This window comes from Watersipora subatra, chromosome 2, assembly GCF_963576615.1.
Source record: "Watersipora subatra chromosome 2, tzWatSuba1.1, whole genome shotgun sequence".
In the NCBI taxonomy this organism is placed as follows: domain Eukaryota; kingdom Metazoa; phylum Bryozoa; class Gymnolaemata; order Cheilostomatida; family Watersiporidae; genus Watersipora; species Watersipora subatra.
Genome location: NC_088709.1, coordinates 17888047 through 17915075, shown reverse-complemented (window position 1 = coordinate 17915075; position 27029 = coordinate 17888047). Strand labels below are relative to the sequence as shown.

At 35.8% G+C, this 27029-nt stretch overlaps 1 protein-coding gene across 1 annotated transcript; it reads left to right on the top strand.

Moving 5' to 3' along the window:
* The first annotated feature begins 1421 nt into the window (after window positions 1-1421).
* LOC137386839 (coiled-coil domain-containing protein 93-like) lies at window positions 1422-27029 on the top strand. The gene is made up of 17 exons (XM_068073005.1): window positions 1422-1556; window positions 4552-4665; window positions 4929-5023; window positions 6096-6207; window positions 7619-7768; window positions 8747-8844; window positions 9515-9620; window positions 11703-11840; window positions 12607-12780; window positions 15108-15181; window positions 16002-16083; window positions 16993-17136; window positions 17267-17375; window positions 20232-20352; window positions 21372-21456; window positions 22934-23047; window positions 26203-27029. The coding sequence occupies exons 1-17, from the start codon at window positions 1485-1487 to the stop codon at window positions 26254-26256; spliced, it is 1842 nt and encodes a 613-aa protein (XP_067929106.1). The 5' UTR covers window positions 1422-1484; the 3' UTR covers window positions 26257-27029.

Genomic DNA, 27029 nt, shown 5'->3' with positions numbered 1-27029 from the left:
GATATTGCCGAAACCGGGCCGTAGTCTATACACACAAAAAACAACAAAGGTCCACGTAGTTATGAGCAAAAACAAAAGTATCTACCCAAATATCTCACCAATCCGATGGGCAGCACACACAAAAACTAAACCAATCGACAGAGCCACCCATCATGTCAAAATATTCAAAGTTTCAAGTCATGTCTTGAACAACTCACCTTATGGTTTCTCAAAACTTTTCCTAAAGTCCCTATTAATTTGAGACTGTCCGATTGCTGTTGTAGAAATGGTCGCCGCTAGCCTAAGCTAATGTCCTGATTCAACATATCACTAACAATCGGGGCATTGCTAAAAGAGGGAATCAAAACGTTCGGTAGCACTCAGCAATGCCCCAATAGTTACTGAGATGTTGAATTAGGACGTTAGGCTAGGCTAGCGGTGACCATTTCTACAACAGCAATTGGACAGTCTTAAAATAATAGGGACTTTGGAACAAGTTTTGAGAAACCATAAGGTGAGTTGTGCAAGACATGACTTGAAACTTGGAATATTTTGACATGATGGGTGGCTCTGTCGATTGGTTTAGTTTTTGTGTGTGCTGCCCATCGGATTGGTGAGATATTTGGGTGGATACTTTTGTTTTTGCTCATAACTACGTGGACCTTTGTTGTTTTTTTTTGTGTGTAGACTACGGCCCGGTTCGGCAATATCCCGCTAAAGGACACCTGTGATAAATATACTTGAATACAATTATAAAAAATTAACCTCAACAATTAAGCCACAGAATATTATGGTGCACATCACAAAGATTATCAATAGGGTATCAAAATAATCACTCAAAAAAGCTTAAATAGAAATGCAACAAATAATTCTTAAATTACTTAATTTTTGAAAACAACATGGGTATTTGTAATGTGTTATAGCAATACATATTGCTAATGTACGATGTTGCAAAGCAGACCTCTGAGACTAGTACCAAAAGTGTTGACGTTTGACTGCAAAAATAAGTCTAAAAATTATAAAATACGAAACCTTTCAATGTAAAAACAAGGTATTTAAAATAAACGAGTTTTTAAGTAATGATATTTTGCGTATGTGCTTCAAAAGCTCCTTCGTCTGCAATGGACGCTGAGGGTGAACAAGCAATAGGCTATAAAATGGAGCCTCGAAAACACTTTGATGTAGTTACTGAGAGCTATACTATGACCAAATCAATCATAATGCATTACACAAACAAGTTCAACGTCATTACAAAAGTGTAATTTACAGAAGGACCAACTACCAATCATTCAATGACAGCAAGTTTGTTTGATGTTATTACTATAGAAATGTTATAAATTGATTCGACTGGATGGTCTAATTTAGCTCTCAAAATCAATAGACAGTGGCCCTCGTAAACCGAATTACTGATGGCGACTATTTGGCTTACGCCCCTTGTTTAACATCCGTTTCCTATACATGTATCGTAGATTATTCTGCACTTGCACAATTTTTATTTACTGAGCATGTTTCAACCAAGAGGACGTAGTGGCTCTAAACTAACAATAGTTTACGATGCGGAAGGTCGTGAAATAGAGGTTGGTTTGTCAAAATTATTCATAGGAATCTGTCACCAAGATCCTTGCCTGGCTAAAAACCGTCATCTACACCGTCATGCCCACAGGCAGGTTAAGCAAATACTAAATCAGCTGTCAATCAAAACAAGAGCTCAACTTTTTATAAGCATGTGTGTGCTAATAGCTTAATGCATTTTACGAATATAGTTTTTGTTATTTCTCAATCAAAAGTCATAAAAAGAAAGGCCTCTCCAAATCTGTAGGTACTGTTGCGGTTTTCGCACCCTGTAGGATTTGCTTACAGAACATCAGGTGAATGTCTTGTTGCATAAGAATCTGTTATAGATTATCCAATTTAAAGTTTTGAAAAAATCCAGCCACACTCAAGGATTCTGATGGTCATTGGTGAGGAATGGCTATGAAACAGCCAACTAGAGCGTATATGGCATGGGGTCTCGCCGCGCTCCCGAAATCATCCCTATATACTGCCATATGTTCACAAGCTTTCATATGCTGGTACTAGTATTTCTTGACCATTTCTGAGATGCAGAATTTTATGTATAGATGCAGTTTGTTGATTTGGCGTTCACTCTTAGGGAACTATTGTAGACTCCACACATTAGTTGCCACCACCTTGAGATGCAGTCTGTCGGTCTGATAAGTTTTAAATAGGTGTTTTAATACGGGCTTACAAATATTGGCTACAAGCTTGGTTTTCTCCATAGATATATAAACCTAGATTGGCCAATAATAGCTATTCCCATTGGTTGCCTTGTCAGACTTAAATAGCATGACGTTACGTCATTGTATTGGACCTAATGCTTGGCTGCACTGTTGTTTACAATAGAGCTAATGAGGAGAAGGTGACAAAATCACATCTATTTTCACATAAAAACCTTCTTGGATACATAATCCAGTAAGCCAAAGCGATTCTGTGATAATATCTGATAACCACCATAGATTAAAACTATAAAAGTTATGAAATGTTGCACACAAATCATGAGCCATCAGTGCTTTATTTGCCACCCCCACTCCTATTCCCCTTCTCTCTTTTTGCCTTCCCTCTTCTCTCAAGAAGAAGTGGGAAGGGAAAAAGAGAGAAGAGGGAAAGGAGAGAGGGTGGCAAATAAAGCCCTGATCGCTCATGATTTGTGTGCAACATTTCATAACTTTTAGTTTTAATCTATGGTGATTATCAGATATTATCACAGAATTGCTTTGGTTCACTGGTTTATGTATCCAAAAAGGTTTTATGTGAAAATAAATGGGATTTTGTCACCTTCTCCTCATTAGCTCCATTGTAAACAACAGTGCAGTCAAGCATTAGGTACAATACAATGACGTAACGTCATGCTATTTAAGTCTGACAGGCTTTTTCCTTATTGGCCAATCTAGGTTTATATATCTATGGTTTTCTCTAAATTGTTGTATGACCTCATTGTATTACCATAGTAAACACAGGGTACCAAGTGCAACTGTAATTCCTCTTTTTGTGTATGACACAGCGTACTAAGTGCAACTGCAATGCCCTTTCCTGATAGTAACACAGAGTACTAAGTGCAACTGTAACTTTCCTTCTTGTGTATGACACAGCGTACTAACTGCAACTGTAACTTCCCTTCCTGTTGATAACACAGGGTACTAAGTGCAACTGTAACTCCTCTTCCTGTTGACAACACAGAGTGTTAAGTGCAACTGTAACTCCCCTTCCTGTGGATAACACAGGGTACTAAGTGCAACTGTAACTCTCCTTCCTGTGGATAAAACCATTCAGCTACTAAATTTTAATGTCACCCTACCTACATATATGGTAACATTACTATAAAGCGCCAAACAATGACATTGCTGTCAAATCATATAAAATTAATGCATAACATAAAACCAAAAAGTACAGATAATTATGAATGGCCTATGAAATTGAATGGTAATTTGCTTAATTACCAAAGTAGTTTAGCTGACCTTTTAATGTTCTATTTCAACGTCATAGTTTTGAATCAGTGAGACTTATATTTTATTTTGCCATTCTGACTCTTTACTAAACAATGACTATGAGGGCGGTGTGCTCGCGTTTAATAATTAATGTTTTTTCTAGCTGATTTAACTTGTTTATTAAGTCGTTCTGAAAAAGGGTATTGACTTAGAAGGTAGTTTCAAGTATTTTTCTTTACTAATGAAGGGTATTTTTACAATAGTAAGCAACCAATATATCTTAAATGCTCTCTGGATGTGAACACAACCAAACTCTGTCTTAAAATCTAAATACAGATTTTCTCCAGTTATTCAGAATCATAGGATATAAAATGTAAATGAAATTTATATATGTATCTATAATAGTAGGCCATCAATATATCTAAAAGGCTCTCAATAGATGGGAACACAAAGCCAGACGCTTTCCTAAACTCTAAATACAGATGGTCTCCAGATGCTCAAAGTTATAGGATATAAAATGTAAATGAATTTAAACATGTATCTGTAATACTAGGCAATCAATATATCTAAAATTCTCTCAATAGATGTGAACACAAAGCTAGACTCTGTCCTAAACTCTAAATACAGATGCTCTCCAGTTGTTCAAAGCTGTATGATGTAAGTTTCTGTCATCTTCAAAGTAATAATTGTTCATAAAACAATTGATGTACTTGTCAAGCTAGGAAGGAATATGATTTAAATACATGTATGATAATTTAATAACCAGCAGATTTGTCCACTTCTATCTAATATTGAAACAACAGCCGAAGTTATCTAAAAAGTTAGAATATTGCTGACACTACTAGAAAAGAAGCTGGTATAGTGGGTATATTTCTTAGATTGCATTTAAGGGTTAAATTTGTCATGCAATGTTTTTGTTTTAATCTCATGTGTGTAATACGCAATTCTCTCCAACTAGCAGGAACCTATTCTACCTTCCTTTAAATCATTGCCGGATTTTTGTTTGTGTTTTTGTTTCGATCAATAGGTCGATCTTAAGTTTTTCTCGTATTAATCAAACTTTTCAGTGTCTATATTATCATGATAGGCAGAATCAAGGCAGGATGAGGAACAGAATGTTAAGTTGGATGAAACTATTGATCTCCTTTTGGCAGCTGGATACTTTAGAGCCAGAATCAAGGGATTATCTCCCTTTGACAAGGTTTCCACATTTTCAATACTCATGTGGTATTTTATAACCTATTTCACTCATTTTTGTATGTGATGGCTGTCTCGTTTATCAATCAATGATACTCTATCCTATCGTTGTCATCATCGATACGCTATTTTAGATGAAGTTAGTATATTCTTAGACATTTGGTTAGTTGTGATAGATTGTCAAGTGTTTTTGAATGGTAGTCCCACAAAAGAGTGTCAAACATGACAACTTTATACAGGTTCTCTGTACTCTTGATTTTTCTACAGATTGTGGGTGGCATGACCTGGTGCATAACTACTTGTAACTTTGATGTTGAGGTAGATCTTCTCTTTCAAGAAAGTTCTACCATTGGACAAAAAATGTGAGTATAAACCTCGTGCTAGGGTTTGTTTAAACAACTACAAACAGCATTAAGTGACTTGTTTAGTCATAGTCAGACCTACACTGATGAGTTCATTGAAACTCTGTTCATCAAGGTAGTTCATGATTCCTAGCGATTGCTAAACTGATTTCTGGCGGTGATGAGAGAAACAGTAATAAGTGGTAAAGCCTTTTTCAGCCTTGAAATGGTTATATGGAGTCAACTGAATCAACCTTTCAGTATGTGTCGAAAACAGTCAGGTTCATTGGCTATTATGTATGTCTCAATATTTTATTAGTTTCAATAATCCCAGCAGACTTCCATTCTTTTGTCTCTAAGAAAGCATTTCTCATCATTGATAGTTCAGCTTTTTAAACGTTCCAAGAGTTCAACACTTGAACTCATGCGCTAAATTAAATATTGTGTATTTCTAGACAAATATCTTGGAGTCAAGTATGCCAACGTTAATAGGTAGTCTCTCACAATTGCTTATATGTATCCATGTTAAAAGATTTGTTTGTCCACTATTAAATAATTGTGTCAGTAGCATGTAAAAATCATCATTAGCAGCATATTCTGGGTGTTGGCTGACACAGATTCAAGGTCTTGTAGTGTGACAGTAAATTGAATTAGGACTATGTACTAGGTCCGTATTAAATATTTGCTCTTCTTTATCTGCAGTCTGTACAGACATTGCAAATTCCTACATAGGAAGAAATTCACGGCTCAACAAAGCTGCTCATGATGCCGCTAAATGCACTATTGTATAGTTTGTTTTGATAGACATCATAACTAATTTTCATTTTCATTCTGTTGTGTTGCACTGTTAATATGCAAATAGTCATTGAGAATAATATGAGTAATGTCCTTTTGGTTTTATGTCCATTGAAACAGTTTTAGTGACGATAGTGTTTGGTCATCTACTAGGGAACTAACTAGCTGTAGTTATCAGGATGTTTGATTACTAGCTAACTAAAGGTGCGTCACAAACTCCAATCTCTTTTTCAAGCTGTATCTGTTGAAGTCTCATTAATGTTTTACAAAGTGATTAACTTTCTTCGCTACTTCACAGAGCTCTCGTTGAAAAAATTGTGGCCGTTCTGCCTCGCATGAAGTGTCCATATAGAATTGAACCTCATCAAATACAAGGAATGGACTTCATTCACATCTACCCTGTCATACAGGTTAGTCTTCATGCACGATTACGCCATTTTTACTTGACTAAATTCTTTGAACAGAGCCAACTAAATAACTATATCATACATTACTTTGCAAGATGACGGTAATAAAACTGCTTTCAGCTTCTGATTTTCCTGACTTGTTTTAGGGTTGCCTCCCCATGTATTTGATATATTTATATTTAGTCATATATTTGATACAAGCTAATTTAAGCCTGATTCTCACCCCACTGTAAAGAGCGGCGGTGGTGCAACCGGCTGCTGCCTGTGACTGCTGAAAACCAGCAGGCTGGCGGCAAAGCTCAGCGAGTTGAACCTTTCTACGGTCCCATCATAGGTTGCGGGTTGTTGCCAGTAGTAAGAACCGCGCACCAGTAGTTCACGCACCCAGAACGCATTTTGCATACGATTTTCACGAGGGGTTTGACGCAACAGTTTAGCAATACAGCCACTACCACACAAATTCGCCACGATGCTACGCAAGTACTATTTTGTTTTAGGGTTTTAATGTGACTTTGATTCAGAAAGATTCATAAAATGGTGCCTAAAATCATGCATAAAAGATACCGTTGTCTAGGAGAAGACAATTTTTTCATCACGTCATCGCCACCGGTACCAGGCGCTGAGAACATACAGTCTCTTCGAACACTGCTGATGACTGCAGACACACCGCCAACTGCTCACGGTGGAGTGAGAACTAGGCTAAGTCATATATCTAATATAGTCTCACTCATTCATATATTTGATTAATAATGCTAGTACGCTGGCAGTTCCATAGTCCCATGCACTGTGAATGAGCATCATGCAACATAACTATCAGATCACTTATTCCATGATGATGCAAGGTAATCAAGTGGTGCAGTTGGTAGAGCCCCTGGCTGCCTAGCCGAATATCTAAGTTCAATTCCTATGCGATGCATTTGTTTCCTCACCTCTCAGCTTGTCTCTGGACAGATGGACAGACATGGTTGTTATGATAGTAAAAACTATAACTTAGCCATAATAAGGCATCACTAGCTATAAGATTAGTGGAGGCTTTTGTAATACTCAATCATCTGTTTTTCCATTAAAATGTCCTCCCAATAAAAATGCTAACAGCATCTTGTAGGTTGGTAAACCAGATTTAATCATGCATTTGTTAGGCCGGTCGCCTTGGATGCTGAATTTAGGCAAGCTGATATACATTGTCAGGACATGGAATTCAGATATATATTTTCTCCCGTCTCTAGCTCCAATTGCTCAATCAGATTTATAACTACTCAAGCTTTGTTCTTTCAGTGTTAGCTAATATCTAAAGTATGATTGTATTCTTTGCTCAAGCCTTTTGTTACTTTATTATCAATGATATGCATGTACTACCAGAATCTGCCTTGTCACTATTGCGGGACTAATGTATCTAGACATCTTGTGTTTGCAGTGGCTGGTAAAGAGGGCAATCGAGACCAAGGAAGAAATGGGTGATTTTAATCGCCTATTCTCAATCTCACAGTTCAACAAACAATACAAGTTGCCCGAGGATGATATGTCGGCCAAGGAAGTCAGCATGGATACCCTGCGCAATGTCAAGGTCAGACCGACAGAACTGTCGCATTGTGACTTGAGTCAGGGTATTTTCTAGTAAGACAATGCTGTTTTCGTTTGATATTGTTGTTTACAGGTGCAGATGCTTCCTTTTATACTACATGGATTATTAGTTGATTGAAAATCTCTTCTGAAATTTTTTGGCATAGAAATATAATATACTGGTAGATATAACAGATGATATAATATATAGAATATAATAGACACAATAAATCATAATTTAAAAACTTGAACAAAACCAGTAATCAACAATGCTACCATACTTTTAGTAATCTGGTATTTACTGTCATAAACCCGCCGCTGTGTGATTTCTGTCGCCTTGTACCTGCGTCTAATGGCTCTGCAGTTGTTTAATAGGTTTGTGGCAGTGCATAGTGTATTGGGTATTCATTCTGGTCTTGCCTTTTACTTAATACAGTTTCTTTTATTACTTTTCCAGCTGTAAACTTGGAAACTGTTTCATTAAGTGAAAATTTGGATTTTAGTTATTATCATTATTACTCTAACTGTCTCGACTGCCATGAGTCATCAGCCAGTGACAATGCACGTAATAGATCTTACAATTGGTGCAGTTGTTGCGGTGTTGGTCTATCATGCTGTTAATCGCGAATTCGAATGTCGCATGATGCAATCTCTTTTTACCAAGTACCTACCCTGGTGGATGGATACAGCTGTTATTTTAGTAAAGATTTCTGACTGCGGTCATTGAATGATATTAATTAAAAGCTTGCATATAAAAAACTCTACATTGGTCAGATTGTGTGTCGGTAGACCACACCTTCAGACAATTACAAGTTGTATGTGTAATTATCTGAAGGTGCAAGTCTGTGTAGAAATATTTAAACAATATCTTTTTGAATATCATATCAGGATAACAGGGTCAAGCAGGCAGCAATTAATATTCGTACTTGATTGGTTGATGCAAGATTCAGAATATAAAGCACAACTAGTGATTGTGTTTTAGAGGATTTATGGGCCACGAAGGAAATATAAGAGATTAGAGCCTCTCACTGGTGCTGATGAAGGAGTAAGAGTTCAGTCTACACTCTTAGAGTATGGCAGGTTGGTGCAGGTGTTTAATGTGTCATTAAACCATTCAGCACGTTCAGTACCTACATTATAGTTGAAATATGATCTACCAGATAGGCTTCAACTTTACCACCTCATTATTTGTGTTTGCTCTTTTTCTCAGGGTTGACAGGTGCTGTTTTTTATGTACAATACCCAGTGAACTTTGATGTTTCAAGTCTTTACAAAAAAAGTTTGTCAATTTCTAAATGTTTGTTTTTTGTCCCAAAATGTTTCGTACATTCTTAGTTTTCTCAATTTGTTGTACTTGAAATGCTATTTCTCATTTGTGCTGGCTCTTGTCAATTCTGTTTGCGTAAAAGTCAGGCAAACCTGTACATTTTTTTCTAGTTGTGGATAGCACTTTGCTATTAACACTCTTAAACAGTTGTGTTGCACATCTCACACGCTGACACAAATAACTTAAGAAGTTGTCTGTACATGAACTTTTGTAGTAAAAAGATTAGACTGAGGCTATAAGTCTGCAGATAATAGTCAGAGGTATTTCCAGTGAGATATACAGCCATGTTTGATATGGTCATTTTGTAAACTTGTAACTAGAATTGTTAAACAGTCTCAAATAATAGTATTTAATCTGGACCTTTTCACTGCGGGAACATTCTAAATAATATGTCCTTTAACTATCTGTATATTTTTCATACAGGAGGCATGCAGTCTCTAGTCAGCAAGAGTCTGAAGGGCAGAACAAACCAGCAGCAGAAGGTCATAAGGGTATGACAGAGGTCATTGACAGCGCTGTCAGAGAAGATGTAAGTTACTATTAAAATTGATAGTCTTAAGTTGTGTTTTATTGTTGCTACTACGCTTCTTCAAGGGTCTGCACTCTGTCAATCGTAATTTGTCATTTTCCTGTAGTTGTAAGTCATCCATTAAAATGACTATTGTGAATAATTGTTACTAACAAAGTTTGTTTGTGTTAGCTGTTTGCATTACTGCCAAAACGTTTTGTACATACACCCAGCCCCTTGTACACTTTTAAAATATTGCACTCTTAGTATTAATTGTTAAGCATTCTAAATGAACTACTATTATTATTACTACTACTATTACATATCATTACTTCTATTACTACTGTTACTACTACTATTAATACTACTATTATTACTACTATTACTACTACTATTATTACTATTACTACTGCTACTATTACTACTGTTACTACTACTACTGTTACTACTATTACTACTACTATTACTACTGTTACTACTACTACTGTTACTACTACTATTACTACTACTACTACTATTACTACTACTATTACTACTACTATTACTGCTACTATTATTATTACTACTATTACTACTACTATTACTACTGCTACTACTACTACTGGTTGTTATTCAGAAAAGATAGCTAGTGATCTTTGGTAGAAAGGAAGTGTACTATTAGGTATTGTTTAGTAGCTAATTGCTGTTAGAGTTACTATAGGAACACAGATTTCATGTCTCAACTGTTTAGACAAGTGATATCAGGTTAGTTAGTGTTACACTTACTTTTCACGAGTCAGATTTACTTCAACTGATAAAAGGAAAATTTAGCTTGTAACAAGTTTACCAGATTTAAATTATTGTAATTATTCTTTCCGTAACAAGTTGTTCTTTATTCAAAACTATCAGTAAGTGTAGCTCTTTCATTTTCAATCTGACAGCCAGCAGATAGGTGTCTGAGAGGCTGGCTCTCAGGAATTGGGTGGTGTTTTGAAACTAAATATGTTTAACAACCTGGCAGCAAGCTGAGAGCATATGCGTGTGAGGTTTGAATGAAATCAGCCAAGAAATTGTGGAAACGCATTGTGTTTATGCATACTAACAGACAGACAATGACGATGGAGGATTTATTAATATTGATATATTTTCAGCATGGATTCAATAAAAGACTCAAAAATCATAGAAGTTGAACTAATTATAAATATTAGTAAGACGTATTGGTTTTATCTGTTGCAGTTGATTATATCTCATGCTATATTTTCAGGGCAAGGTAAGGGTAAGGTGTGCAGAGTGCTGTTTGTTTATTGCTTTGTTAGTTGCTTTCTCTTGCTGTAAGCTTATGCCATCAGCCATCATTTAGCTGGTTTTATTGTATTATGCTGTGTTTATTAACACAGGCTGTGTAACAATATCATGTATCTACTCTTTATCTAGCCAGTGATGCGTATGCATGATCTATCCACTATACTTTCCTAAAAGTCACAGAATGTCTGTGATCTGATATCCCTCTGAGAAAGCCGTCTTTTAGGGTTCTGTTTCTGAGCGAGGTCTACAATCCCCGGGCTGATGTAGCGCAGGAGCTATTGTGGTTAGATGCCTTTTCTAACCCCACCTATAGTCTTGTGTCACTTGAACAGCCGTGTTGATCATAAGTCGCCGCCCTAACCATCGCATCTTGTCTGCTTCCTGTCCACTATGCTTTCATATTATTTCTATTTATTTAGTACATCTATTCTTTGAAGAAGTTTTAAGTGATTTAGAGGGAACCAGAAAACTAAGTGTTTAAAAATATCTGTTTAAAATAGACGTGTAATCCTGTCTTATTTTGTGTAGCTAAGACATCGGAGTTACTCTCTCTATTTCTAGAATGAGGCAGTAATATAGCAGTTTTGAGGTCTGTTGTCTATGGTTTAAGTAGAGTTGTTACGTACAAGTCAGTCTCAATCTACATCACCAGACTACCTTGCTAACGTTCAATTGTTATTAAAGAATCAAAATGCTGACTATCAATTCTTAGTCTATCAACATCTTGGTGGCAGCGTATGTTGACATAATTTGAGTCGGTAATAACTACGAAAGCGGACGGTGACCTCTTCTACATAGGCTTAGTGATTCTTGTTCCAGGAACGTATACAGGCTCTGATGGAGTCGATGGCCAGCACTGAAAGTCAACCAACCAATCTTGCTGCCTCTAAAATTGGATCTATGGTCTCGATGCAGTCAGCCGAAATAAAGAAGGTCTCAGAGGAGTATGCTCAAAAGGTAATCTATCCGCTTTCTTCATCAGCTTTTACCATGTCAGCCTTACCTCTTTTCTCTTTACTGTAATAGCCTTAGTTCTTTTTAGTTTGCTGTGATAGCCTTAGATTTTCTCTGTTGACTGGGATAGCCTTAGCTCTTTTTTGTTTGCTGTGATAGCCTTTGATTTTCTCTGTTGACTGTGATAGCCTTAGCCTTTCTCTGTGTATTGAGTTAGCCTTACTTCATTTAGTTATTTTTTAACAATTATTAAATTGCATGGGACCTTATTATGGCACAGTTATTCATTGGATCCTCCAGAACTGTATATTCTGATCTATACTGTTATATTGACTGGAACTTAGTAAAAAGAAGTTTCTGTTTAGAGTTCAGTATTTGAAAGAAGTTTCTGTTTAGAGTTCAGTATTTGAAAGAAGTTTCTGTTTAGAGTTCAGTATTTGAAAGAAGTTTCTGTTTAGAGTTCAGTATTTGAAAGAAGTTTCTGTTTAGAGTTCAGTATTTGAAAGAGGTTTCTGTTTAGAGTTCAGTATTTGAAAGAAGTTTCTGTTTAGAGTTCAGTATTTGAAAGAAGTTTCTGTTTAGAGTTCAGTATTTGAAAGAAGTTTCTGTTTAGAGTTCAGTATTTGTAATTTTTAACAGCCAATGTTAAAACATTTGTTGACTGTCAAACTACAATTAGTACCAGGTATCAACTCAGTTGTCAAACCTTCTAACTACCGTATATGCTCTATATTATGTTGATTTACTCGCTCTGCTCTGATATCATCAGCAAGCCGTGCTGGAGCAGGCGGCTGACAAGCCTGGCACACCTCAGCATCACAAGAAGCTGATGTCAGCCTTAAGGAAGCAAGTCGATGAGAGAAGGCAGAAACAAGCTCAACTAGAGACAGAGTATCAGGAGAGGAAGGAAGAGTACCAACAACTGCATGAGGAACTCGCAGAGGTAATGCTCGGCTTCCTACCATTTGTAATTTCCAACCTCGCGATTGCTGAAAGGGGCCCTGGATGACAGGCATATTTAAATATGATATTGGTGGCAACCAGAAAACTTATCATGTTTCATCTTTCAATGTCTCTGAAGACTAGTTATTCAATTGCGTTTTACTTTACAATTACTTGCAATCCAGTTACTCAATTAATTAATTGAGAAGAACTTTGCTAAAGTATCGATTTTGAACACTAATTTGTTGTTACATTAGGTAAAGATTGTGCGGGTGGCCAAAGGTTTGTGTGCATCTTTGATGTAGGACAGGTTCCTTATTTTTCAGTTTATGTTTGAGTAATAGACTGGGCTGTAGTGGTTATATATTCAGCTGTACCAGGTAACGCGGTCAAGTATATACAGTAGATGCTCCTACAACGTAAACAATCCATTCTGAGAATGTTTACATTATAGGGATTTTGTGTTATATGAACATTAAAATACATGTAATTTACTTAATCCGTTCTAAGATCTTCCCAAACTCATTCCTTTGGTCTTTCAAAAAGGCAGAAGATTAGACATTGAGTGACTGTACAGTAACTGTAGTATTATCGGTTGGATCAGCAACTTTGTTTGGTTTAAAAAGTTTGTATCTAACTTTTTTTATCACTTTCACTCAGTTTATAGTCAATGATTACAGTAAAATTATAATAAGTTGAAAGGAGCGCACACTTTCTATCAATTCTTTCACCATTTTTCTTCTAGACAGCGATTTCTATTTTTCAAAGGAAAATAATAACAACTTTTTATGTTTAAAATAGTTACTAGTATCATCATATGATAATGGTATAGAAACTTATGATATGCCGCTATCATAATTGCGGCGTCTGTCTGTCCATCTGTTTATCACCAAGATTCAAGGTAAGGATAAAATATACATTTTGATGAGATTCCAACTCAAGACATTTAGCTTGTTGTATCGACACTAACACCGGCACCAATAGACCACCTTTAAGTACTTCTGAATACCTGTGCAGCTGCTTATTCTCTGTGCTTTATGAACACGCATGATGATCTCTCATGGCACACTAGACTACCAGAGTACTACCAGGGTACCAGTATATATAAAAAAAGAAAACCTTACATGGTGCTTCATCTCACAAGTGCGACAATAGAAAAAGTGATGTTTTTAGGCTAACTCCGATATTATCGTCATTCTAATCGAATTTTAGAACGTACACCCGCTTGGCTCTTTACATTATGTGGAATTTTTTACGTAGTAGGAAACAAAAACTTTACATCAATTATTTATGTTATCTGAAATGTATGTTATAGGATCATCTACGATATATATAAATAGTTATTTATATAAGTTGGCAATAACTCGCATGCACTGTAATATTTGCGAAATCAACCATTGTGAACATGTTTGGTGAAATTTATTATGTTGCTATATTTACACATTAGCAAGAAAACTCACACAAGCATTCAAATCTGACATTCATGTTTTTGTCTATTAAATTGTGTCGTATATATTTACTTGAATACCAAATATTTGTGACATCAAAGTTTCTAGATTTCATAGTTCTCACGACTATTAAGCACTAACTCTATAAAATGTTTAAATTAAATTTGTTAGCAAAGTTATTATCTATTATTATTATATCAAACTACCACGATGGTAGTCACCTAAAGGTTGGTTCGCACTGTATCGGCTTACGTTGGGGTTGTCCTATCGGCGATTATTCGTCTGTCGACTATGTGCACCGTAAACTATAGGCATCGCCTATCCGATACGGATATGTCGGGTAACATTGCTGCTAAACTTTCCTGACATTTCACAGAGCATCCACGGCAGTCTGTGTAATGTCCACCACTTCGGCGATGGTGATTCGCCATCACAGGTTGCTTAGTCTATATTTTCTTTAATGTCAGTTGCTGCGAGACTAGTATTTTGTCATTTCAGCGACTACCTGGTGTTATGAGAACGCTATGTCATGAACTATTCGCTGATGTAATCACGGATAGGTTTATGAAAGTGTGAACAATGTTATCACAAGCAATCATCAATATATTAATGCTGACATATAGAGTGAATCAGTCTCAATGGGATGGTCCCACTGATTCAGTCGATCGTCGGTTCTACATAGTTACAAGTAGCCGTAATTTTGCATGTCTGTTTCTAGTAACTGATTAATAACTTACAAAACTCTCTTTATCTCACCAAATAACCCACTTTTGCAGTTCAAATACTGTCATATGCAGTGTCTGTCATATCCACCTGCTACTCTTGCAGTCCAAATACTGTCATATGCAGTGTCTGTCATATCCACCTGCTACTCTTGTAGTTGGAGTCTATGGATGAACAGATAGCTCAAGAAATGGCTAAATTGGAAAAGTTAGAAAATGGAGAAAACAAAGTGTAAGTTTGGATGCAGTTATTTGATTTGAAATGAACCATGGAGTTGTCCCCTTCACTAATATAAGACAACTTGAGATAATATTTAGGTACATGTATAATTTGTAGAGACCACTGTAATCCTTTACTTCTCCACACTTAAGAAAACCAGCCGCTTTGTGTTTAAAGAATAAATATATATACATGTACAATCAATAATAATAATAATAATAATAATAATGTACAAGAACAGTGTATTACAATAAAGAGAGCAATATCTTTCAAGCCCTTTTGCTGATGCGCGTTCAGTTGCCCTGTTTGGCTCATCTCTCCGGTTCGGGGGCTGGCTGATCATTTCTTCACTGGCCGGCCTTTGGCCTGTTCGGTTCAGCTCAAGTTTTATTTGAATGGCTGTGTCATAAGCTAGCCGGCATCTCTGGTATCAGTTCGATTGGAAGGCCATCACTTCTATACAAGCATTAGCAGTTGGAAAAATCATGATTGTTTTTCTAATCAAAAAAATTGGATTTTTTATTTAAATCAGATTTTTTTGAAAATATTAATTACCAGCTTTTTTTCATAACTGCTAACATAATATTATTTTAGTTTGTTGAAGTGTGTCACATCAAAACATTAGGAACATAACAAAACAACTTTGTATCACTTTAATTTATTAAAAGTTGTTTTTATTTTAATTTTGACCAAATTGTGCAGTTCACATTTACAGTAGACCCTGTATAAGTCCCTTTTTCTGACATGTAAAAATCAAAAAAATCATCAAACATAATTGTTTTAGGATGATCATTTGATTTCAGTCGGTCAACCTGCACAAGCGTATTTGTAGAGTACTGGAGAAGTTGAGAGTGCTTGTTGCTCAGAATGATGTGATAAAGGAGAGAGAGAAACAGTACAAGCAGAAGTGTAAGGTTAGTTGATCTTCCAACTAGTACGAGAGAGTTATTAGGTAAGTTATACCCCCTCATCAGTTTCTGACTAGTACTAGAGAGTTATTAAGTTACACCCCTCATCAGTTTCTTACTAGTACTAGAGAGTCATTAAGTTCCACCCCTTCATCGGTTTCGGACTAGTACTAGAGAGTTATTAGGTTACACATTTTCATTAGTCTCTGCATTTGATCGTAAGTACCGTAATGATCAGTTTTTAGTGTTGTTAAATGGTAAACTTTGCTAGTTTTTTGTCTTAGCAGTAATTGGCTACAAAAGATAGCTGTAATAATTTTAGCGAAACGTGATAAAAATAAATAACATAATAGAATATGTAAAGGAAGAAATTTATTAGCTATCTTGGAGGTTTTAATTTAAGCCACATTTTAGAGCAGCGAGTGATTGGTCTGACTCATTTTTGTCACTTACTTATTAAAGATTGTGTTTGACTAATTACAGGGACGGTTACAGCAGCAGACTGACTATAAATACTCATTACTTTTTTCAGTAATAGAGGTCTTGGTCCTTGAGATCTTAGTTCTCCGCTTATTCTTTTAAAATACAAGCCAAACGCAGTTACAGTATTTATACTTTAGGTTTAATGGATTACAAGAATTATTGTATTTTTAATTACTCTTTTTCCAGCATTATCTGAATGATTGTCTGATGGATACTGGTTGTAGCCCCGCTATGTGAATGTTCAGCTAATCAGTTCATGGAGCACAACTGATACTCCAACCAGTCTCATTTCATGTAACAAGCAGCCACATCCTGCTGTCTCAAATGCAATGAAAATAAATACACTCTGTAGATTGTAAGCTTAGTCAATTTCTTCAAAAAGGCCTTTCAACTACGAGGTTTCATTTTAACTGTCTGAGTTTATGCTGACAGGAAGAGTTAGCTGAACTCAAAGCTGAGTTGCAGAAGTTAGAAGCTGACAAAGGATTCACAGAAGAGGATGAAGAGAGGAATAATGAGATAGAGAGACAGTATGAGGCAGACAAATCTAAACTTCATAAAATGAGGCTCGCTATAGTGAGTTACACTTCTTATAACTCCAGGAGAAAATAACTACTAATTTAGGTTTTTAGTTTCCAATCTGTAAGCCTTGAATGTAACTGCTTATAAAAATATTCTAAATTCAGTAAATTTTTGCTGTTTGCAGGCAAAGAAGAACCGAGAGATTTCATCACTGCAGAGGAAGATAGATGAGGTGCCGTCGAGAGCAGAGCTTAGCCAATACCAGAGGAGGTTCATTGAACTGTACAACCAAGGTGACTGACCAATAATAAAATATTTTACTTTTAGTTTCGGTCTTTTGTGTATTGAGCCATGCAGTTTAAAACGACTTTTCTAATAAAAGCAAAAATGCTTAGAGCACATAGGAAAGGTGATTTTTTTCAAGTGGGTGACCACTGTTTGAAATTAAAGATGAAATCTTTAAGTCGAACTAATGCTCTAGTATCTAGCGAAGTTACTACGTGTGAGACTGGAAACTAGGATGCTATTAAATATTGTTGGCAAGGTTCACATGGGTAGGTTGGCTGTGTATTTGTGTTTGTTTACAAGGCTGGCAGTTCAAATTCTATTCATGATCATTTTTCATTGTGAAAATTGGCATAGCTTACATGCATCAAGCCAATTGTACACACTTGAAAGATTTCACTCTTATTAGTAATTTATTAAGCATTCCAAAACAACGATTACTACTACGCTACCACTACTACTTACTGCTACCATTACTACTTACTGCTACCATTACTACTTACTGCTACCACTACTACTTACTGCTACCACTACTACTTACTGCTACCGTTACTACTTACTGCTACCGTTACTACTTACTGCTACCATTACTACTTACTGCTACCATTACTACTTACTGCTACCATTACTACTTACTGCTACCACTACTACTTACTGCTACCACTACTACTTACTGCTACCATTACTACTTACTGCTACCATTACTACTTACTGCTACCATTACTACTTACTGCTACCACTACTACTTACTGCTACCATTACTACTTACTGCTACCATTACTACTTTCTGCTACCATTACTACTTACTGCTACCATTACTACTTACTGCTACCACTACTACTTACTGCTACCACTACTACTTACTGCTACCATTACTACTTACTGCTACCACTACTACTTACTGCTACCATTACTACTTACTGCTACCATTACTACTTACTGCTACTATTACTACTTACTGCTACCATTACTACTTACTGCTACCACTACTACTTACTGCTACCATTACTACTTACTGCTACCACTACTACTTACTGCTACCATTACTACTTACTGCTACTATTACTACTACTATTACTACCAATTCTATTACTACTATTACTACTACAACTATTACTACTACTATTACTACTACTATGACTACTATTACTGCTATTACTACTATTACTACTACTATTACTACTATAACTACTTCCGCTACTACTACTACGGCTATTACTACTATTACTACTACTATTACTACTATAACTACTTCCGCTACTACTACTACGGCTATTACTACTATTACTACTACTATTACTAGTACAACTACTACTATTACTACTACTATTACTACTACTATCACTAGTACAACTACTACTATTACTACTACTATTACTACTGCTACTATTTCTACAACTACTATTATTACTATCGTTACTAGAAATTCTACTTCAAGTGAATCACAGATAACACTATCAAAGCTATTCTTTCAATGAGTTTTACAAATCCATATTATGACTAGCTGTGCCACCCGGCGTTGCCCATGTAATAGAAGAGTATTTGGACAGAAAATCGATTTGTATTTAATATATAAAAACATTTGCCATTCTAACTTTCAAACTACATATCATGAGAAAAATAAAAACAGCTGTAAAGGTTTTAAAACTTTGTCAAACAACTGTACCTTTCAAGCTAGTAGCCTGGCATATTGCCAATGAAAAAATCCACTAAGCTAATTAATAAGGTTAGGCTTCCAATGACGGTAAGCCATGACTTTGAGTCTGCATTGTTGTCCAGCTCAGGCGTTCTAATAGTAGCTATAGCCGGAAAACCTACAGACGGATCCACAGACGGACTTTGAGAAATATATATATATATATTAGATTGGTCATTGTCTGTCTGTTCACTTTTTCGAAAGTGAATGGACAATTTTCAACAGTAACTTTCATTTGACGAGCAATTTTTGTTCCCCAATTGGACAATCATTCCTGATTAGCTGGGTTGGTTAGAGTGTCAGTCTAATAAGCTGAATGTCATGGGTTCAAGCCTCTTATTTGCATTGAATTTTGTGATTGTGTGAAAGCTGGCACATTTAAAACAACTGCTATTGTAACACTGAAATAAATTGCTTTGATATCCATACTGCATTTCTGACAATTTAACATTGATTCAAAAGTCACCTTTTATTAACGAAAACTCTTCTTAACGGATGTTTGGACGATGATGACTCGTCCAAACGAAATAAAGGAGTCTTCTTTAATGAATCGCAAATTAAGCTGATTTCAGATGGAAAGAATTAGAATGGAAATTATAATCTGTCCGATGAGGACCACTCACTACAACGAATCCAATATACATAAATTATTGGTTATTTGTCAATTATGAGGGCTAAGAAACAGAGACAGTCGTAGCTGTCGTTTAAAGTAATGAAAAATGCTTTGGATAATCTTTAGTTGTAATTGTACTGATAAACAGGAGCCATCATTCAGCTAGAATGGCTATCATGATATTAGATGTTAGATGGCTATTAGATTAGAGCTAAGAGCTCAGAAGCCTGTTGAGTGATAGATTATTGACCAGACTCTGCCATACTCATTCAAACACTCTTTTCCTTAATTGATTCTATGGTAATGAACTTTAGTGCAGTTATCTGTTGGCTCACTGCGGTCGTTAACCTTTTCTATGCCAAGCTGTTCAATCCAGTTTCAATTGGATTATCTGGGGCATGTCTAAATTGTGTTGTAGCGAAGCCTATTTAAAGATTGTCTCATCCTTATGTATCTGTTTTAATATATGAAAATATAAAAAATGAAGCTGTTTGGTAGGGTTTTTGCACTGATAAATTTTCACATCTGCCCATGGTTGTCTTCTCTCTTCTGCAGTTGGCGCAACTCACAAGGAGACAAAACAGTTCTACACCCTCTACAATACACTAGATGACTCCAAGTCATACCTCGAGAAGGAGATCAGTCTCCTCAATTCCATATATGATAACTTTCTCACGTGAGTGGCCGACAGTTTCTAGGGAACACGTGTGATTGCTCCTCAGTTGCTCATCTCATGCATGTACAAGCTCTGTTCATTCGTCTCTATGAAGGATGTTTGTGTTTATCAGCTAATCTGCTAGTTTTATTTGATATTAATTGCTTTTCTGACTTTGTTAAATAATTTGCGACTTATTTGAGCTGTTTAAAGCCTGGTGAACACAGGAAGAAAACATAAAAGTTTGTGTTAATAATCAGATTAATAGGAAGTCTTTAAAAAGCACTCTATTAAGCGTATTAGAGATCACTCTATTGAACATATTAGCGATCACTCTATTGAACGTATTAGATATCACTCTATTGATCATATTTGAGAACACTCTATTGAACATATTAGCGATCACTCTATTGGACGTATTAGATATCACTCTATTGATCATATTAGAGATCCCTCTATTGAGTGTATTAGAGATCACTCTATTGAGCATATTAGAGATCACTCTATTGATCATATTAGAGATCATTCTATTGAGTGTATTAGAGATCACTCTATTGAGTGTATTAGAGATCCTTCTATTGATCAGATTAGAGATCATTCTATTGAGCATATTAGAGATCACTCTATTGAGTGTATTAGAGTTCACTCTATTGAGCATATAGAGATTACTCTATTGAGTGCATTAGAGTTCACTCTATTGAGTGTATTAGAGATCACTCTATTGAGCATATAGAGATTACTCTATGGAGTGCATTAAATGGATGCCAAATATTTCAAAAACTACTTTCTAATATTTAGCAGTCCAATTACAACAAGGCAGCGACTGAAATTACCAAACCATTGAGACATTTGCTGACTATTGTAGGTCACTTTGTCTACTATTGGGTTCATGATTTGGAAACTCACACAATATTCAGCATATTTGCGCCGTTTTAAGGTGGAGTGTGACAAATCACCAGATTGATAGGATAAATCAGCAGTTTACTTTTGCCCCTCTCTCTGTTCTATAATATTAAGCAAAGTGTTTTTGCTGCTGACAGGGGGATGTCGACACAAGCTAACAAGGACCAGTTCTTGAAACAGTTTGAACATATTGTGGATGGAATAAAGAGCAGCAAAGCAAAGGTGAACCATATTATTGTGTTTTACACTTCAAGGGTTATGTGTGACATACCAGTTTTATTATTAATATGACCTTGACACACATCAATGAGATTTCATGTAGTTATAGGGCGTGTTCATATTAAAAAGAAGTGACACTGCATACCATGTACTTAAACTTGGTTTCAAAACTTTAAAAGATTAAAAGTTTTGATAATTTAAATTAATGCAAAACCTACTGTACTGGGGCTGTGTCGATGTCTCTCTAGTTAGATTCAGTGAGATATTTTGTTTATGAAGTAAAACCTTATCATTTTCAATTTCTGCTGTTGAGGAGCCAAATTAAAATAGAGCATCATGTTTATTTATTTCATGTTTAGTAACAAATACCTCTCCTCAAGCTACTAGAGAAGCATTTGTGTACTATATACATGTATCTCATCCTAATTGTTACAAATACCTCTCCTCAAGCTACTAGAGAAGCATTTGTGTACTATATACATGTCTCTCATCCTAATTGTTACAAATACCTCTCCTCTAGCTACTAGAGAGGCATTTGTGTATTATATACATGTATCTCATCCTAATTGTTACAAATACCTCTCCTCAAGCTACTAGAGAAGCATTTGTGTATTATATACATGTATCTCATCCTAATTGTTACAAATACCTCTCCTCTAGCTACTAGAGAGGCATTTGTGTATTATATACACGTATATCATCCTACTTGTTAAAAATACCTCTCCTCAAGCTACTAGAGAAGCGTTTGTGTACTATATACATGTATCTCATCCTAATTGTTACAAATACCTCTCCTCAAGCTACTAGAGAAGCATTTGTGTATTATATACATGTATCTCATCCTAATTGTTACAAATACCTCTCCTCTAGCTACTAGAGAGGCATTTGTGTATTATATACACGTATATCATCCTACTTGTTAAAAATACCTCTCCTCAAGCTACTAGAGAAGCGTTTGTGTACTATATACATGTATCTCATCCTACTTGTTACAAATACCTCTCCTCAAGCTACTAGAGAAGCATCTGTGTACTATATACATGTATCTCATCCTACTTGTTACAAATACCTCTCTTCAAGCTACTAGAGAAGCATTTGTGTACTATATACATGTATCTCATCCTAATTGTTACAAATACCTCTCCTCAAGCTACTAGAGAAGCATTTGTGTACTATATACATGTACCTCATCCTAATTGTTACAAGATTAGTCTGGCCTATACACTGTGGTTGCTCCATAAAGTATGTGTTTATTGTTTTAGTAAGTAAATATTTCATCGAAAACAACCTGAATAATTTTAGTCAGGGAAATTTTTTATTTGTGTTGGAGGTCATCAGGTTTTTATGTAGCGAGTGTGCCTGGTTAATCATGTTCGTTATCCTCCATAAAAAACACATCCCTATTTGTCATGCTAGTTCTGAGTGCAAGTTGTCCTCTCTTTGTAACATTTCCCTAATTGTTGTCGTCATTTAATTCTAGCTAGAAAAGCAACGAGAAGTAGAAAAGATGAAAAGAGATGGACTGAATGATCAGTATTTGGATTTGTTAGAAAAGCAACGTCTATATTTTAAGACTGTCAAGGAATTCAGAGAGGTAGGGAGTTTTCAATGTGAGATGAGGTTTATTCTCTACTTGCAGGTTTACTCTCTACTTGCAGGTTTACTCTCTACTTGCAGGTTTACTCTCTACTTGCAGGTTTACTCTTTACTTGCAGGTTTACTCTCTACTTGCAGGTTTACTCTCTACTTGCAGGTTTACTCTCTACTTGCAGGTTTACTCTCTACTTGCAGGTTTACTCTCTACTTGCAGGTTTACTCTCTACTTGCAGGTTTACTCTCTACATGCAGGTTTACTCTCTACTTGCAGGTTTACTCTTTACTTGCAGGTTTACTCTCTACTTGCAGGTTTACTCTTTACTTGCAGGTTTACTCTTTACTTGCAGGTTTACTCTCTACTTGCAGGTTTACTCTCTACTTGCAGGTTTACTCTCTACTTGCAGGTTTACTCTCTACTTGCCGGGTCTCCATGTTCTCCATGCAGGTGCATGGAGTACCTGCATGTTTACTCCTTACTTGCAGGTTTACTCTCCGCTTGCAGGTTTACTCTCTACTTTCAGGTTTACTCTCTACTTGCAAGTTTACTCTCTACTTGCAGGTTTACTCTCTACTTGCAGGTTTACTCTCTACTTGCAGGTTTACTCTCTACTTGCAGGCTCACTCTCTACTTGTAGGTTTACTTTCTACTTGCAGGTTTACTCTGTACTTGCAGGTTTACTCTCTACTTGCAGGTTTACTCTCTACTTGCAGGTTTACTCTCTACTTGCAAGTTTAGTCTTTAAAAATAAGTAATTTCCTTAATCATTATTGACTCTACAATGAACTTATCTGATAAAGTCAAAGCTATAAGTAGAACAGGCTATTTCAATTTTTCTTTGCTGTCGTATTTTATATTTTGCATTCGCAGCTTTATTTTTTTCTCTAGTTGCTTAGCTTCGAACTTTCATCACCCACCTAGCTCAGTCTATTTCGCCGCCTACCCAGAATGATGTTTAATGAGGAAAAATTGGCTGCTACCAACACGCTGTGTAACTAGGGCACAGTGTAACTAAGGCACTGTGTAACTAGGGCGCTGTGTAACTAGGGTGCTGTGTAACTAGGTCGCTGTCTAACTAGGGCACTGTCTAACTAAGGCACTGTGTACATAGGGGACTGTGTAACTAGGGCTTAACGCTAAACATTTCGTATAGTACTATTAAGCCTCAATTTGTTTTTGAGATTTCCTTTGTATGTCAAAACTGTTTTATGGTGTAGCAAATATGTCTATAAGAATGCACTGCTTTCATTTAATTCATTTCACATCTAAAAGAACTTAATCATTAATACCCCGGGTTATTATATTTAGCATTAAACCAATGCAATATATAAAAGTACTAACAAAGTTATATCTATGGAAATAAACTAACAAAGTAATAATACATAAAACAAGATTTATTATTACTCCATTTGTACTCTGAAGGCAGTTAAATAGACGTGTAGCCTTAACATACAGGGGAGAGAAGGTGCATGGGTAGATAAAAATATATCACTAATTTAACTTAAATAATGTGAACTTGTAATTATCATAAATTATTTGTGTTACCTTTTTATTGGATATTATTCATTATATAATATATAATATCCAATGTAGAATATAATATCCAATGTAGAATATACCATACTATTGTGCTTTACACTTTAAGGGTTGTACACTTTATGTTGTATTTTTAATTGCCAAGTCCTACTTTTCCAGTCACTTATTTTAGGCAGTTTTTCCTTCCCTTCTGCTTCCTTTGCCACGATCACAAAACTTCATGTAAACTTTTTAAGATTAGCTTCAAAGATGGCTGTTAAAATTTTTATATACTCTCATCCTTTAATTTAGGAAGTGGATTGCCTCGCTGTCTTTTCTCTCATTATTATCGCTCACACTAGTCTTCTCTGAATTCGTTACAGTAAGTCGTCGACTTATGACCTATGCGACATACGTCCACCGGACTTTACGACGACGTCCGTGGGAAGGTCAGGCAGCTCAGTGCGAGGCATGCGTAAGCCGTTTTTCGTTAAGCTTTTTTGTTATTTTTTATTAGGGCAAATTTTTTCTGCCACACGAAATCAACAATAATTTCTCTCGATATTAAAATTTGGCGATTTGTGTACTGATTGGATACATTATTAAGAGATTATGGCAAGTTCAATATTACCCGTTATGGTAGAAACGGATTCGCAAGCAGATAAATGATAAAATCTTAGTTACAAGTTTGAAGTTTACTAAAATACATTCTAAAACTTCCTTTAAGTATGTGTTTAGTAAGCTTAATTCATTTAAATAAGATCAGAATCGACAAAATATACAGAAGTGACTTCTCCAATTCCAACGTAAGACGAATTTCAATTCCATCCGATTCATCTTACGGTCGGCCGGAACCAAACGCAGTCGTAAGTCGATGACTACTGTATTTTAAAATATTAAAATGATGAAATGAAACATTGTTAAGATTGTTTGAATATGGAAGAAAATATACTAAGCCATGAAAAGCTCTTTACATATGCGCTGTTTCACAAAACTGCTTTTTTTAAAAACATTCTGTTCTACACATTGGAATTTACATTGAATGTTCATTAAAATATCTGAATATTTGGTGTACATGTGGTAACTCTAAAATAATCTGTGCTACATGTTGGAATTTATTTTGAATGTTCATTAAAATATCTGAATATGAGGTGTACATGTAGTAACTATAATATAGTCTGTGCTACATTTTGGAATTTACTTTGAATGTTTATTAAAATACCTGAATATGAGGCGTACATGTAGTAACTCTAAAATAGTCTGTGCTATAAATAAAAGTAATAATTGACCGCTTCCCTAGTGACAAGTCACGTATGCAGAATGTAACTTGGTATTTATCTACTCCTGACGTGTCATATGCTTGTTGTATAAAATGGTTGTTGAATAACAAATAAGGTTTTAGCGGATTGTAATATAACTCATGCAAAAATAAAATAACACAGCAAAGTACGGTACATAGGTGTGGTACATCAGTAAGGTACATAGGGAAGGTATGTAGGTGTGGTACGTAGATAAGGTCTGTAGGTAAGGTCTGTGGGTGTGGTACATAGGTAAGGTACATAGGGGTTTAGTAGGTAGATAAGATCTGTAGGTGCGGTACACGTTGCGGTGCAATGCTTTACATCATCCTATTTCTCTAGGAGTTACGCAAGAATGAGATATTGATGGCCAAGGTGGCAGAGATTGAAGAATGAATCAGCAAAGGCAGCGAGTGTTCTAGAACATTCTTGGAATGCATACCATAGTAGTTCTTACTTTGTTAATACAACAAATTCTTTACTTGAATATCAAGTGACCTTTCCCATTCCTATGATCAGCGTCTGTTTATTGGGATGTCTTGATTTTATATTGATGCAAACCTTAGGCAATATGTGTTTTTTACCTGTGCAATAAATAGATATGTTAGCAAACATATTGTACTGCATCAACCTGCATTAATAACTTGAGTGTATACATAGTCAGAAACTCCCAGCGGGGCGGAAGCGATGCTTATATGTCCTTCTATTTCTACGATGGTCTCTCTCAACCGCTTCATACCAGCTCAACTGAGTCAAAACAGGATGGATTTACTCATCGGTGCATGAATAATCATAAATACACGCATGAACTGTATTAAGATTAATGACAGAAGTGAAGCCATCAGCTAAGTGCCCACGAAAACTCGAATACACAGTGTTGTATGCAACCCTTAGGGTCCATTTTATCGCTTGTGAGTTCTTGGCACACAAAGGAGAAGTACTTCGGACGCCATTGTTAATAATACCTCAAAATATTGTTATATATCTATTTAGGGACATCAGTATATCTGGCCTAGCCTTCGCTATATGACAATGGATATATGGTTCCCTGGTTGCGTTATCAGTATAAAGCCGTCACATGGTGCCATTGTTTTAAGTTACATCTTTAGATGAGTTTAACAATTCTAAATTTTACTTTATTACAAAATAATACATTGCTTTGTAGTGTT